Source organism: Phasianus colchicus, chromosome 4, assembly GCF_987193195.1.
Source record: "Phasianus colchicus chromosome 4, bPhaCol1.hap1.1, whole genome shotgun sequence".
Taxonomy (NCBI): Eukaryota; Metazoa; Chordata; class Aves; order Galliformes; family Phasianidae; genus Phasianus; species Phasianus colchicus.
In genome coordinates, this window is record NC_143439.1 from 16,182,557 (window position 1) to 16,196,393 (window position 13,837).

General features: G+C 39.9%; 1 protein-coding gene across 9 annotated transcripts in view; it reads left to right on the forward strand.

The window, feature by feature from the left end:
• WRN (WRN RecQ like helicase) overlaps positions 1-13,435 on the forward strand; it is a 41,767-nt gene extending 28,332 nt beyond the window's left edge. For 8 of the 9 annotated variants that reach the window (XM_031607528.2, XM_031607529.2, XM_090138758.1 and 5 more), the window contains 13 exons: positions 487-657; positions 735-829; positions 2,131-2,206; positions 2,392-2,465; positions 3,968-4,046; positions 4,328-4,440; positions 5,281-5,395; positions 6,499-6,624; positions 8,253-8,415; positions 9,453-9,667; positions 10,947-11,018; positions 11,694-11,828; positions 13,301-13,435. In XM_031607528.2, coding sequence (XP_031463388.2) covers positions 487-657; positions 735-829; positions 2,131-2,206; positions 2,392-2,465; positions 3,968-4,046; positions 4,328-4,440; positions 5,281-5,395; positions 6,499-6,624; positions 8,253-8,415; positions 9,453-9,667; positions 10,947-11,018; positions 11,694-11,828; positions 13,301-13,423 — 1,557 coding nt within the window. In that variant the 3' untranslated portion in view covers positions 13,424-13,435. The remainder of the gene's footprint in view (positions 1-486; positions 658-734; positions 830-2,130; positions 2,207-2,391; positions 2,466-3,967; positions 4,047-4,327; positions 4,441-5,280; positions 5,396-6,498; positions 6,625-8,252; positions 8,416-9,452; positions 9,668-10,946; positions 11,019-11,693; positions 11,829-13,300) is intronic. The other variant, XM_031607530.2, reaches the window with a different exon arrangement.
• Positions 13,436-13,837: the final 402 nt, after the last annotated feature.

Sequence of the window (13,837 nt, forward strand, 5' to 3'; positions counted from 1 at the left end):
AAAAAGAAATGTTAAAGTGAATGCCCAAACCTTTTTACAGGCAGCTGAAGTAGAGGAGGAGCAGTAGAGCAAGCATTTGCAGTCAGCTTGTAGTTGTTTCTGCATCCTTGTCCTATCCTGTAACTTCCTCCATGCGCAGAGTCAGTTTTACAGTTTTGTCATATCAGTGTAATTTGTCTTTTGAAGTCATAATGTTTTCACAGCACAAAAATGGATTACGTTAGCAAAGGTGAAATCGCTCCTCAGGTGACACTGAACAAGGTGATAAGCATGGCTTGTGCTCATCATTGAGTTTTTTTTAAGTGTGGTTGTTGTGGTTATTGCGTAAACTTGAATGAAATGTTTTGTGACTTTGCAGAGAAGTTCTTCTAGGAAGCTGATGTTCTTGGGGACACGTTCCTCATATCTCATGATAATCTTGCGGGGTATATTGAGAACTTCCTTCCAGAAGGGCTGCAGAAACCTGACGGATTCTCTCAATTTCAGAATTCTCAGCGTCTGCCAGACAGATACAGGAAACACCCTCTGTACGGTAGTGGAAAAGACTGGACAGAGAACTGGTGGAAATCACTCAGCCAGCAGCTGATATTGGAAGGATTCCTCAGAGAAGTCTCTGGGCGTAGCAAGTTTGCAACAACATGTGGGCTCACCCAGAAGGTACTTCTTAGTGTGAGTCTACCCATCAAAGGCTTCTGAGTAATCTATAGCTAAGCCATATTGTCTTTTTCTTACAGGGTAGAAATTGGCTTTTGAAAGCTGGATCTGTCTCAAATCCAAGTCTTCTGTTACAATCCAATGAAGACTTAAACCTACAGAGAACTCCTAGAAGGTAATTATAGTGTATGTTTCCTCTTAAGCACTCTATTTTTATCATCTAGGTTATCAGTCCCTGAGGACTAGTTCTGGAAGTGGCAGATTGGACAAGAAATTGCTGCACTGGACTTAACAGCCAAGGCTTTCCCTTTGGTACTACTATAGTAGTAAAATAAATAAATAAATAAAAATTGGAAGATTTGCTGAAGGCAGGAAATATTAGAGGAAGATTTATATATATTTTTTTTTTTTTGCTGCTTATGAGTTACATAATTGAATTGGTCTTTAACAAGAGCAGCTAACATTTTGTTTTCCCAGTTTTGCACTTGACCTACATTTTCATAAAATTTAGCTTCTCTGTTCACATTCTCAGTCTATGTGCTACATGCCTGTGTTGTAAAAAAAAAAAAAAAAAAAAAAGTTGATTCAATACAAATGTGTGATGGCTTGTCTGTGTAGTTACTTTTGTGAAATGTTAACTTTTCCAGCTCTTGGTGAGAAAATCTGCAAAAGTGGTGAAGTTTTTTTTTTTTCAGTGGTGGTCAGTTGATTTGCCACCAGAGTAAATTACTTCAAGGAAATGGCACGTGAAGTTTTGCTTGTCATCCTCCACTTCCAGTCGTACTTCATAAACAGTGTTCTGTTGGTCTTTTCAAACATGGGCTCAGGCCAGCTCTTTTTGAAGTGAAAGATGAAGAACTGGAGACTTTGCTATAGCAATAAATAGTGTTGGAACAGAGTTCTTCAGTGCTGGACACCTTTTTCAGATGTCTCAATTGTAATTATTTATTTTTCAGCAATGGAAAATTAAAGTGCCAGTTTTCTTTTGCCTTCCCTCTTTTTCTGTTGTGTGTTTTTTGTTTTAGTTGCTATCTTCATGTCTTCTAAAAAAAAAATACCTTGTTTGTTTCTAAATAGGAAGTGGCAAAAATTGCACTCATTGTGGGATGGGAAATTGATACTTGTTTTCTCTAGATGAAGAATCTTAAAAATTTCTTCTTATAAAGACAGTTTAGTCACAAAACTTAAATTTCTCATAAAAATCCCTGTTTTTTTCTATATGACAAAATTTTTTTGTTCCTCTTTAGCATTATTATATTTTTATCAAACTTTGGGGTCCTCAGTGTTCTCCGTTTTAAAAAAGAAAAAGTGCATTTAATAACTTAAAAATAAAATAAAATTGTTATTTGCCCAAAATAGCCTTACACAAAGTTCTACTCAGTTTGCTTAGTAAAGTGTACAGTGACATGGCCATTTAAAAAAAATTAACAAATGATTCAGTCAAGTCAAGTAAAAAGGAATTCTGTTTCATTACAGCAGCAGACCTTCACCTGCGGTCTCAATGCAGCGTTCCCCAGACATGAAAGGAACAAAGCAGTCACCAGTTAAGCAGGTCTGTATGTGTACAACTACTCTTGCATTCTTTGGCCCTCCTTGTTTGTATTAAAAATCTTGCAAGTATGTCCTGGTGTCACAAATGTTTTCCTGTCCATGTATGTTTTCCTGTTTACAGCAGCATCACTGGAAAACAATGTTAAATTAGCATTAATTTGTCTAATTCTTCTGTTTTTTTAATAGATGTCTTTGTATGAAATGTTTGCATATGAGAGAAAAGCTGGAACTTTTCCAAGAAGCAATACCATGATTAACAGGTATGCTCTTCTAAGCATTATTAGTACAGATATTGTTGGTAATGCAGTCTTTCAAACCAATATTCCACTCTGAAGTGACCATAAAAAATGTTTGATTGTTAGTAATTAGTATTTAAAGAAAATAAAATAAAAAAAGAAGACTTTAACCTTGTAGAGCAAGTTTTACTAATTTTAGAAGTGCAAATTTTCTAACTGGCTTCAAATCTAATAGGAATAAATATGTTCATAAGAATGGAGTAACTGCAGCTTTATATTGGGTACTTTTAATGTGGCCATTCTTTTTTTTTTTTCCCAGTCAATGTTTTCTATGCGATGGCTGAAACTGTAATGGATTTTAAATTGTGATTTAAATAAGAAACTAAGAATAATACTTTTCAGTTAAACATAATTAAGCTGAAAAGTTGGCAAGCTGTGCCTGCATCTCAAAGATGGCAAAACTGAATGTATGTCCCATGCAGTGATTGTAAATGAGTGTGTAAGTTTAGGTTTCTGCCTTTTTGCACTAATCTGGAGAAGACTGAGACAAGTTCGGGTTCCTTGAGGTCAAAAGAAATAAAACAAGCTTTTGCAAAGGGCAGAAAAAGTAATTTGTTCTCCACGACAGTGTGTAGCTTCAGGTTTAAACCCATCTTGTATTTCTGAAAAGTTCCATTCTTCTTTCCAACAAGCATCCCGATGCTTGCAGAAGACAGGAAAACCAGAAGTCACTTAAGCTGAAAAATTGCCACTGTAGCTGTATGGAGAAAAATTATTTTAGGGACAGCTACAGTCTAAAACAAGTTATTTTGCAATTTGCTTAGCAAAACAAGAAGATACTTATTCTAGTTTGTCTGCCTGTAGATATTGCAGTGTAATGATGGCAGCCTAATTAGAGGTAAAATTTCCTAAGCACATGAGCCTGTAGGCTGGTTGCTGTGATGTTCTCTTTATGCAGACATGCCTAGAGGTAACATCAGCTAACTCTGCTTACAGCACAGCAGCCGTGCCTTTGTCACTGATGCATTTAAAGTTATTAGCTCTTTTTGGCAAAAATCCACGTTAATGGCCACGGGTAGAAATGCAAGGTGTTTCTTGTGGATGCTGTCAGAACAACATGAATGGACAAGTGCTTCTAAGAATACACTTTCTTAACACTACAACCATCCAGATGCAGGTAGTGATACAGATGGTTTGTTCACAAAACAGCAGTGTTTATCTGCGTTTTTTTTTTTATAGCAAGAGGCTATTTTTAATTTCTAGGACCAGTCGCAGAGGAATTTTCATGAATTTGGTTATGTGATACTACTAATTCTGCTCCAGTCAGCTCAAGTCCTGTATTGGTGCTGCTGCCAGCATGAGGTGCTGGCCACAATCTGACTATGCTGTCAAATAGCAGGCAAAAAAAACCCAAAACACAACAAAAAAAGCAAAACAAATAAGGTTGCTGCTCATTTCAGCGTTATATGAAGTTTGTGAATGAATTGATCAGACACAAGTGCTGACTTTATATGTAACTTTATCAGTCCCACAGAGCACTCACCAGTGAAATCTCCTTTGAGGTCCCGAGTACCCATTGTTTCATCCCAAGAAAATGAACTAGAGGTAAGTCTTGGGAAGAGAGGATATCTGCAAACTGCAGTCAACCTGTAGAGCACAGTTCTGCTGTATTGGAGCAGCTGTCTTGGGCAGCTCTTTGACGCTACAAAGATGTTACGAGTAGGAGTCCTGAAAGAGAATTTGAATGTGAAGTTCTTAAAGGGTTGCAGGGATTTTTGTGTATTAGTGGAAAGATTAGCGGAGCTATAATTTTTCAGCTCATATTTGAATCATTTTTATGTGCTTGATTTAAAGCTTCTTTATGAGAATTTGGCTTTTCTTCACAGACTGCTCTCTATGGCAAGTTGCTGACTGCTAGACAGAAGGTAGCTAATGAGAAGGTAATTCCTCCTGCTGTCTTGGCAACCAATAAGATCCTGGTGGAGATGGCCCGAACGAGGTAAAGCCAGCATATGTACATAATAAAAAAAACTCAGGGAAAAAAAAAAATCACAAGCCAAGTCCACTTGATTTCTGCTTTTGTTGGGTAACATGTTTAATTTGTAAAGGAGTAGCATTTTTCCTGATCAGTTTAATTTGTCATAGTACCCTTGTAGACTACTTACTGATGTAAGCTGGAAAGCTGTATACATCAGACTTGTCTTCCTTCTAGTGTTGTTTGTTTCTTTTTAAATAAAATGCCAACTTTGCATGTTGTCCAATTCTTACCTTTCCAACTTCTTTTCAGTGTGTTCTAATTATTTTACTATGCCCATATGCTGGAAAGGGTTGATAGAGGTCAGGAACTGTTCCTGACATGGATAGCTCTGTAGCACAGAAGAAAAATAAAAATGTAGTGTTGCTCTCAACTACCGAGAGGAAAAAAAAAAAGATTTCACTTTAAGAGAGTGTATCGTAGGGCAGATAAGTATTTAATGCATCTGAAGAGCCTTCCTGAGCTGTTATGCAGCATTAGATAAGAGGAGTACTTGGAATGTGTATGTTCTTTCATGGAATATCTCTAGGCTTATATGCTTTCAGGAAGGAATAGCAAATAAATAATAAATGCAGCTAACACACTGAAGTATTAAGCAGTGTATTTGAAAATTTTTGCTGTGGTCAAGCTTCAGGATAGAGAAGTGCAGGCAGAGAATTTAATGCCAGAGATGATAGTACATTAATAAAATTTTCAAGTGGTGACTGATAAATCTGTAGTCCAAGTGCATATCATTGAGACACTTCATGATTCAAAGCATCAGTACAGACATATCCATGCCTTTCATTATTTATCCTGGACCAGGCCTACAACTGTTGAGAACGTGAAAAGAATTGATGGTGTATCTGAAGCCAAATCGACAATGTTGGGCCTTCTCCTGGCTGAGATTAAGGACTTCTGCCAAGCAAACGGTTTGCAGGTATGGTTTACTGTTTAGGTGTCTTCTAGCATGCAGGAGCCCTAAGGATCATAATTTGATTTGCAGCTGTTGGATTCCTCCTTCAGTGTTTGTCCTTAATACAGTTTTCCCATCCAGGCAGGGCAACCTTACATATAGGCTTTCAAATCCAAATGTTCTACATAGTAATGACATCAGGATCTGGCTGATGTTATGGATTGGTGTTGTTAGGCATACTTATAAAGACCACCTGTCTAACCAGGTTCATGATGCCATATTATTAACAGCTTGAAACTAGTTAATTGTGATGTGGGTTTGGAGACCAAGGGTATAGGAAATGGGCCCACCAGGTTATTGCTTCAGTAGATTTTGATGGAAGGACTCATCTTTTTTTCTGTAAGCTTTTCTTCAGCAGATTAGTAGAAGTCCAATGTCTGACTTTTATCAAAACTGTTGATTTACTTTTGAGATTTCCTGTAAAGTAGCTCCTCATCAGTCTTGCCCTCATAATAGTAAGAGATACTACCAGAGAGGGACTGTGGAGCACAGGATTGGAGGTGATATGCAGTAGTTTAAGGGGGTGAATTCCCATGTAAATCTGTGGATACTGGGATTAGAATGTCTAGAAAGCAAGTAGAGCAGTAATGCTACTTCTGTCATGATTGAAATAATTCCTCACTGCATTAAACATCAAGTCATATTTCTCCTTAAAAGAAAGCTAATGGACCTAGGTATGGGGATTGAAACCGTTCCTATTTTTCAAGAAATCTTTGTTAAGCTGAAGTTGAAAATACATGGAGGAATTTCCCATACAGAAACAGGTGGAATACCATAGTTTGTTCTGATGGCATAATTTTCCATATGTAATGAACACCAACTGAGTTTTGTGTTGACACAGTGTTTTTTGGCTTTTTCCTCTTGAGTTCATTGGGACAGTCTCATACTTGTTTTATTAAGATGGAAATATATGAGTATCCATCCTGATTCTCTTTGCTTTTTTTGTGGTCAAAACAGTCTGCATGGCAATGAGTGACTCCATTTCTGTTACTTCTTTGGATAATGGGAGGGTGATTCATTAGTTGTTACTGAGATATAATCCTTTTACTCCTCTTTATCTCACTCAGACGGACATATTCCCCAAACCTGAATCTACAGATCAGAAAGAGACATCTCCTTGGAAGAACACTAAAGTTCTGTCTCCCTCAGAGCATGTCACCTATGTCCTGTTCCAAGAGAAAAATCTCTCCCTGGTAAGTTCCTCCCTATGGCGGTCTCTTCCTCTTTGAAAACTAACAGTGGTGATATTTTACCTAAATATGTAGGGGATTTGCACATTTGTTCCCTTAAATCCTCTGCCAGTGTTGGGAGGGGTAGCTGTAAAATACCAAAGTGGTATCTTTTGATCGGCAGGACATGGGGCATAATTTCTGCCATTATTTTATTGGCACATTTTAGTAGTTTGGGGCAATGTGCTTTACTGCTATGGGATTTAGTTCCATCTAGCACTGTATCTTTGTCTTCACACAGTAAGGGCATGTAGAAGAATTTCCTGACCGGGAAGCTTGTGGGGAAAATACACTAAGCACGGGGCTGTATACAGTCATGTCCTTAAGGCTAATAACTACGTGGATAAACTTCACTAACTCTGTTGCATCTTTAGATAGCAAATCCCTATTCCTCTGCCTGTGCCATGTCCATGTGTAAGGCTGTAATGTTGCAAAGTGGAGGTCATATGGAGATTCAGTGCAAAACATTAAGACTAGGTGTCAGTGTGGATTTCTCATTCAGACTTTCTAAAGGTGTTTTTCTTGTTACAAAGAAAAGCTAAGGTCAAGTTGCATCTAAGTTGTTCAAGTGCTCTTGGGCCTGTGGCTAAACTGATATCGTACCATGTGCCCTGTAAAGATGAGCACCATGAGTCACTTCATGTAGTGTCCTTTATTGCTTTTTAATTCTGCAGTAGAAAATCGTAGTTGTTTTGAATTTTATTTCGTCCTTTCCAAGAGTATGGATAATAGCTGTCAGGTAGTTGCTAGCTTAAAGTGCATGCAGAGGCTAACAAGAAGCTTTTGTATAGTTATTGGATGGGTAAATTGATACTCTGCTTCCATTAATCCTCATAATTTTAATACACGGCTAGTGTAATATCCCTGGAGAAATCATTCAAAACATGAAACCTGGTCTTTGAAGGCAGAGAAGTAACCAGAAAACCTTGAAAAATGCAAGTTTAGATGGAGTAAGTTTCAGATGTTTCCTTCAGTGCAAGTATTTCCAGATAATCATTTATTAAACAAACTTGAAATGGAAATTTGTTTAGGTACTGTTAAGCATGTTCTTCTCTGGCACTGTGAATCATGTGGACAACTAGCAGGTCAAGTGCATCACAGATACTTAGCAGGAAACATCTGAGGCTTTGTCAAGGAAGTACCTCATGAAACAGGAGCTGTTTTGATGTTCAACTATGAGACAAAAAGCATCAATTTCCTTTGTACTAGAATTTGCTGGCATTCAGCTTCTATTGAGGGTGGAAAGTGGACGGTATTTAGTTGTGGCATAGGAACACGTGCTATAAACAGGCTGAAGGTGGTCACACAGCACCATTCCTGACAGGAATCTGTTTTTGTCTGAAGTAGTCTAAGGTCTCATTGCGCTTGTGCTAAGAAAACTATTAGTCTTGAGAGAAATATGCTCTTTGAGCTGGAAAATAAGTCTGAGAAATATTAGAAGAAATAAAGTGTTTGTGAGTTGGAGAGTTGTTGCACAGCTAGCTATGTGCTGGTATGCCTGGTTGGTTTTTGGAGTACAGGAACTTGCCAGGCTTTCAGTTGTATTTCAGACACTTCTGCCAACTTAATTTCCTCTTCCTTTGTTTCCCTAGAGGACTATCAGTGAGACCAGATCTCTGCCTCTTACTGAGGTTGGCACACACTTGTTCCAAGCACTGAAAGCTGGCTATCCTGTCAATCTGGAACGAGCAGGTTTGACTCCTGAAGTTCAGCAGATCATTTCTGATGTTATCCGTAATCCTCCTATTGACTCAGGTGAGCATCACAGCCCGTCTGAAGCTTCTCATGGTAGTGACATGGTAATGAAAGAAATGAAAATTATCACAGCTCTGCTACTGCTTTAGGTTGCACCTATCATTTTTTGGAGACGTGGCTATAGCAAGGCAGAGCACTGCAAAGACAGTTGTTGCTTGCCTTTCAAGTTAGTTTCAGACTGGGACAACCAGGCTTCATTAAAGATCAAAAGAAGGTAGCGCTCTACAGGTTCTTCCATTTGACTGTATTGTGCTGGAAAAGATCCAGGCACTGTTCTTAAAAGTGTATTTATTTACTCAGTTGAAAGGCAAGCGAAGAAATTGGTCTGGCAGAATCTTTCCATATGTACTGGCTTATGGACAATATGCTGAAGCAGAGCTGTAAAATTTCTGCAGGGAAGCTTGTCTGCAAATTGCTTATTTATGAGGAGGAAGCAGGATAGTGCAGGAAATACAGCTCTTCATCTTAACTCTGTTATCTGGTACCACAGGCTAGTTCAGAAGCTAGAAGCAACCACATACAGATTTGTGGTTCTGCACATGAGGCACTGAAAGTTGAGTCTCATCCTAGGAGTCTAATTACTTAAGTTTACGGAATTCTTCTCACTTGCCACTTGCAGTACTCCTGTCCCATTGCAGATTGTGTCTTTTTTGCAGCATCTACAGGCCCAACCAGACTCAGCTTTACTTTCTTAAACATACTGCTGTGCAAGTTCTCTTTCGAGCACGGCAGAAGAGGGGAGGCTATTCAACCTGTGTATATAGCCTTCATCTCAAGAGAAAATGGTTGACAGGAGGGGCAGGTTAGAGTTAGGGTGATTATGATCTTTTACACTAAATGTGAGATGGTATGTTTCCGTGAATGAGTTGGGAATTGAGCCCATGAACTCGTGATATAGTTTCTTATGGAACTTCTGGCTTTCCATGACTTAGTTCATCCTTTCCTGAGAAACAACTGATGTATTTTACAATATAAGAAAATAGTCAATGTGAGGGCAATTAAAAAAAAATAAATTGTATTTATATATTTTTTCCAAGACACCACCAAAACTCAAGCAATTAGAAAACTTGTTCCTGCAAATATCGAACTGTATCTCATCCAGATGACTATTGCATTGTTGGAGAAAAAGGATGGCAGTAAATCTAAGTATGGTTCAGGTGCCAAAAGGATGCTGGTGTTGTCAGACGGACAGCAGGAAAAGACAGAAGCAGACAAGACAAGTAGGGGCAAAGCTTTGTGGAATGGAAGAAAGGTTAGTAAAAATCTATAGAACTAGTTTTGTGAAAATGATGTTCTGTCTTTTTAGGAGCAGGCCAAATGCTGTTTGTTGTTGCTGTATGCAGTACTGCTTAGCATCTCCATCTTCCCAGTCTACCTTTTCCTCAGCTCTGAATAAGAGTCTTTTTCTCCTCTGAGATTTGACCAGGAGGTTCCTCTCCTGAAGTGCTGACCTAGCAAAGAGATTAGCCCCCTGGTCAGTCCTACTGCTGTATACCATTATAACTGCAACTTAATAATGAGCTCAGAAGAGGGATGATCATCTTCTGCTATTGTCCAGCCATTCAGAAAGTGAATGTAAAAGATACTCTGTAAAATCCAGGAGTTTTGAGTAGCTGAGATAATGGAACAATATGAAATTGAAATTTCTGCCCAGTATGAAAGCTCTACGTAAGCTGGACCGTTTATAGACAGTCCATGTTCTGCGTTTTTTGGTACCTGATCACCAACCTAATGTGGGAAAACTGAATCCCTTTTTGTCTAGAAAGTTCTAAGACATTCATGAGTGCCTCTCTTGCTCAGGCCACTGGATGTAGCTGTAATAACAAGAAAAGTGTCAGGATGTAAGTCTGAGTCACTGGGAGAAATTTCCTCTAGAAGGAAATATTGAGCTTGCTACTGCAGTTTGAAAACACTAGACCAGCCTTTCCAGCCCCATGTTTGCCTCTCAGTGTCTTCACAAGTTGCAGTTCAACACTCTATACAAAAGACTGCCCTCTGAGTTGCTCCAAGTCAGAATGGTAAAAAGAAATTGCAAACTGTAACTCCTTTTGCTGCTTGCATGCCCAAGGACTTCATGTCTGCTCCTTACAGAGGTTTGGGATGGTTTCTTTGACTTGGGGCAAAGATAATGTTTTGTGCCTTGCCAAATTGATTGTTTCTTGCCTTTCTGAGTACTGTTTTGTTTCTACAATAAGTGTCTGAGCATGTTTATTTTGTTTCCCAAACTTGACCTGGCAGTTCAATTGTATGAACTGTGATAACTTTTTTTTCCTGCTACTGATAGCTGCTGGAGCTAGTAACAGGGACATGTTAATAGAGATAGACTTAATGTTGTACAAATGAGCAGACTGCAAATGTGTAAAAAAAAAAAAAAAAAAAAAAAAAAAAAAATCAAAATGACTTGATTTTCTCAGAAGAAATCCTCATTCTAATAATTCTTTGTAGTAAACAGCTAAACAGCTTTTGAAAATTGCAATGAATGTTCTTTTTTCCTTTTTTTTTTTTTAAACATTATGTTGTTTCTTTTGTAGGATAACTTGACCAATCCTACACTGAAAGAAGGAGATGAAAAAAAACATCTGCAAGTGGTGCCCTCAGCTTTGGTAAATAGGTGTTCTTAATATAATAAAGCATGCAGTAGCCATTAGCCATTAATGGTTCTCTTAGTGAGATTGAAATAATGAATCAGAAATGCATAGTTGATGCAAAAATCTTAGCTTCAGTTGTTTCCATCGGTGTTTCCAACGCACAGGCATGATGTAACAATCACAGGTTAATAGATTTTAATAACGCCATTTTCAACTAACACCTTTGCTTGAAAAACATGTCTGAAAATCATAGAATCATAGAATGGCCGCAGCTGAAAAGGATCTCAAAGATCATCTAGTTTGACCCTCTGCTGTGGGCAGGGTTGCCAACCACAAGACCAGGCTGCCCAGAGCCACATCCAGCCTGGAAAATACAGCTGTGGTGACATGTAAACAAGTATTTTGAGTTCATGGAGCCACTGGGACAGAGGGTATATTCTTCCTCCCTAGAGGAGGAAATAAAGAGAAAAAGAAAAGGCCCAAGTGAAAATTTTAGTTCCTTTATTAATAATGAATGCATTTCACTTGCTCAAATTTTGTTTTGGTGAAATGGGTAAGAAATAGCTAAGGATATTATTAAGGAGAGGTGTTGGAACTCCTTTTTATAGTTAGACTAATTTACTTCCAAAACATCTAGTTTGTGCTCTAATACTGTGATAACAGTCTCCTTTGTTACTGTTCTATGCAAAGGCCACCTGGAGCACAGATGATGCTCAGCCAGCTAACAGGGGTACAGCAGACCACACAGAGCCCATCCAGTTGGCCTCCAGGAACCAGACAGCCCTCAGTACTAACAAAGAACTGTTTGCTGACACTAAGCCAAAGGTGAGGTTGCCAGTAGCTCTGCCAGGAACAGAGCAAAGAGGTGGTGATTTCAGTGTTGATCTTAAAGCAAAACCCAGCTAATGTTTGAGCTCTTTCTTGTGCATAAATCCTTACCCTGAATTGTCATTCAGTTTCTCATGGTAACGTGCTTGATGCAGAACAACATGTCTCTTGTCTTGCCCTTGATGAGCCTGAGTACACCACTTCTACAGAAGCACCCTGCTTTAGAAAATTTTTCCCTAGTAGATCTTGGCAGCCCTCTAGCGGCAGTTGTTTCCAAACACCTCAGGGGCACATTCGGTTCCTTCTCCAAGGTTGTGTGAGATTGCTGCTCATCACACCAAGGATTCCTGTAGTGGTGTTCATGTAAACAAGCTGTATGAGCACAGACACTGCATTTCTCTAAAGGTTGCTCGTATGGCTCTGACCAGCATCACTTGCTGTACAGCATGTCTCAATTTCCAGTTTGAGGCTGGGAAGTTGATGTCTGCATCATGTTTTGTGTTCACAAATCTGTTATTCTGGTTAGTTTATCCCTGTCCTTTACTAAGTCTGTAGGTAGGTATAATTCTTAAACAACACACCAGCTATCTTACCCGAACCACTGAATGTAATGGAACATTATTTACTGTTGATAGCCTCAGATCTTTCAGAACATCAGTTTTAAGTCCATTTTTCTGAACCAGGAACAAAGGGAATCAGTGTAATGATTTGTGCACACCTCCTGCTCCACCTGAGCTTGTGCTGGGAGCTTTGGTGATGTACGTATCTCTTGCTATTGGCTTTTCAGCAGTCTCTCTCCTGCCTATAGATCAGTCCTGATGCAAGTCCTTCTTACGAGATGAATGTCTCAACAGAAATCAGTCCCTCCATTATTTAAAAATTGGTGGCTGAATGGAGAGTGGAAACCCATTTATCTCATGGCTGCACGCTCTTACTGGAATTTATGCTTTGTGTTTCTGTGGCATCCATTGAAAGATGCCCTGTGGAGTTGCAGAGAACATAGCATGGTCTGCAGAGCTGATGCCCCTTCTGGTCAGAGGGTAAAGGGCAGGCACCTGTGGCATCACAAGTGGGCTTTAGTAGTCATCAGGGAAGGTAGCTGACACCTGGGTACCTCAGCCTGGTAACACGTCAGCAGTTGGCCTTCTCCCTCAGTGTCACGCAAAAGAACTCTTGTTACTTTATTTGCTCTTTCGACAGAACTTTTTTGTTTTGTTTCAGTACAATTCCTGGGCATAACACTGGCAGAGGTGTGCCAGTGCTTTATGGCAGGCCTGATGATTCCCTGCCAGCTGTTTATTTATCCAGTCAGCTGCTTGAAAAAAGCCCTGCAATTGAGGGAGACACAAGCCTTCCACTACCCTCATTAAGTTGATGGGTGTCTCGTGACAACAACCGTTTGAGGCACAGAGCTGTAAGTTACAATTGAATATAGAAATGTGTTTTTTTACACCTTTTTCTCTTTGCAGAGCTCCCAGCCCCCGGGTAAGAGGAAGGTGCCTGCATGGTTCGGAGCCTCAGCAGCCCCTGTTCTCCCTGTGCCCCAGACCAAGAAGCCCAAAGCAGATACAAGAAGAGGGATCTTCAACTGAAGATTAGTTTTTGTAAGAAGTGTTTTCTAAGATGTGTACAAAATGCTGGGTGTATTACAACAGCGGCTCTTTTACGTGAACCAGTGATGCCTGATCCTTTTTTTCTTCCTCCTTTGCGTGAGGCATTTAAACTGAAAACCAATTCTGTGCTATTTTTCACTGTGTGAAATCTGTCATTAAACCAGTCCGAGGCAGCAGCTTGCAGCCGCCCCTGCGTCCGCCATCTTTAGCAGCCGCGCATCACCCGGCGCTGCCCACTGCGGGGCGGTGCAGGCGGCGGCGCGGGGGCCGCTGGGAAGGCGGTGTTGCCCAATAGGAGCGGCGCGGCGCGGCTCGGCCTGCGCCTGGTGCTGGCGGGCGGGTGAGGCGGCTGGGCCGGGCCGGGCCGGGGGGGAGCGGGCGGCAGCCCCGAGC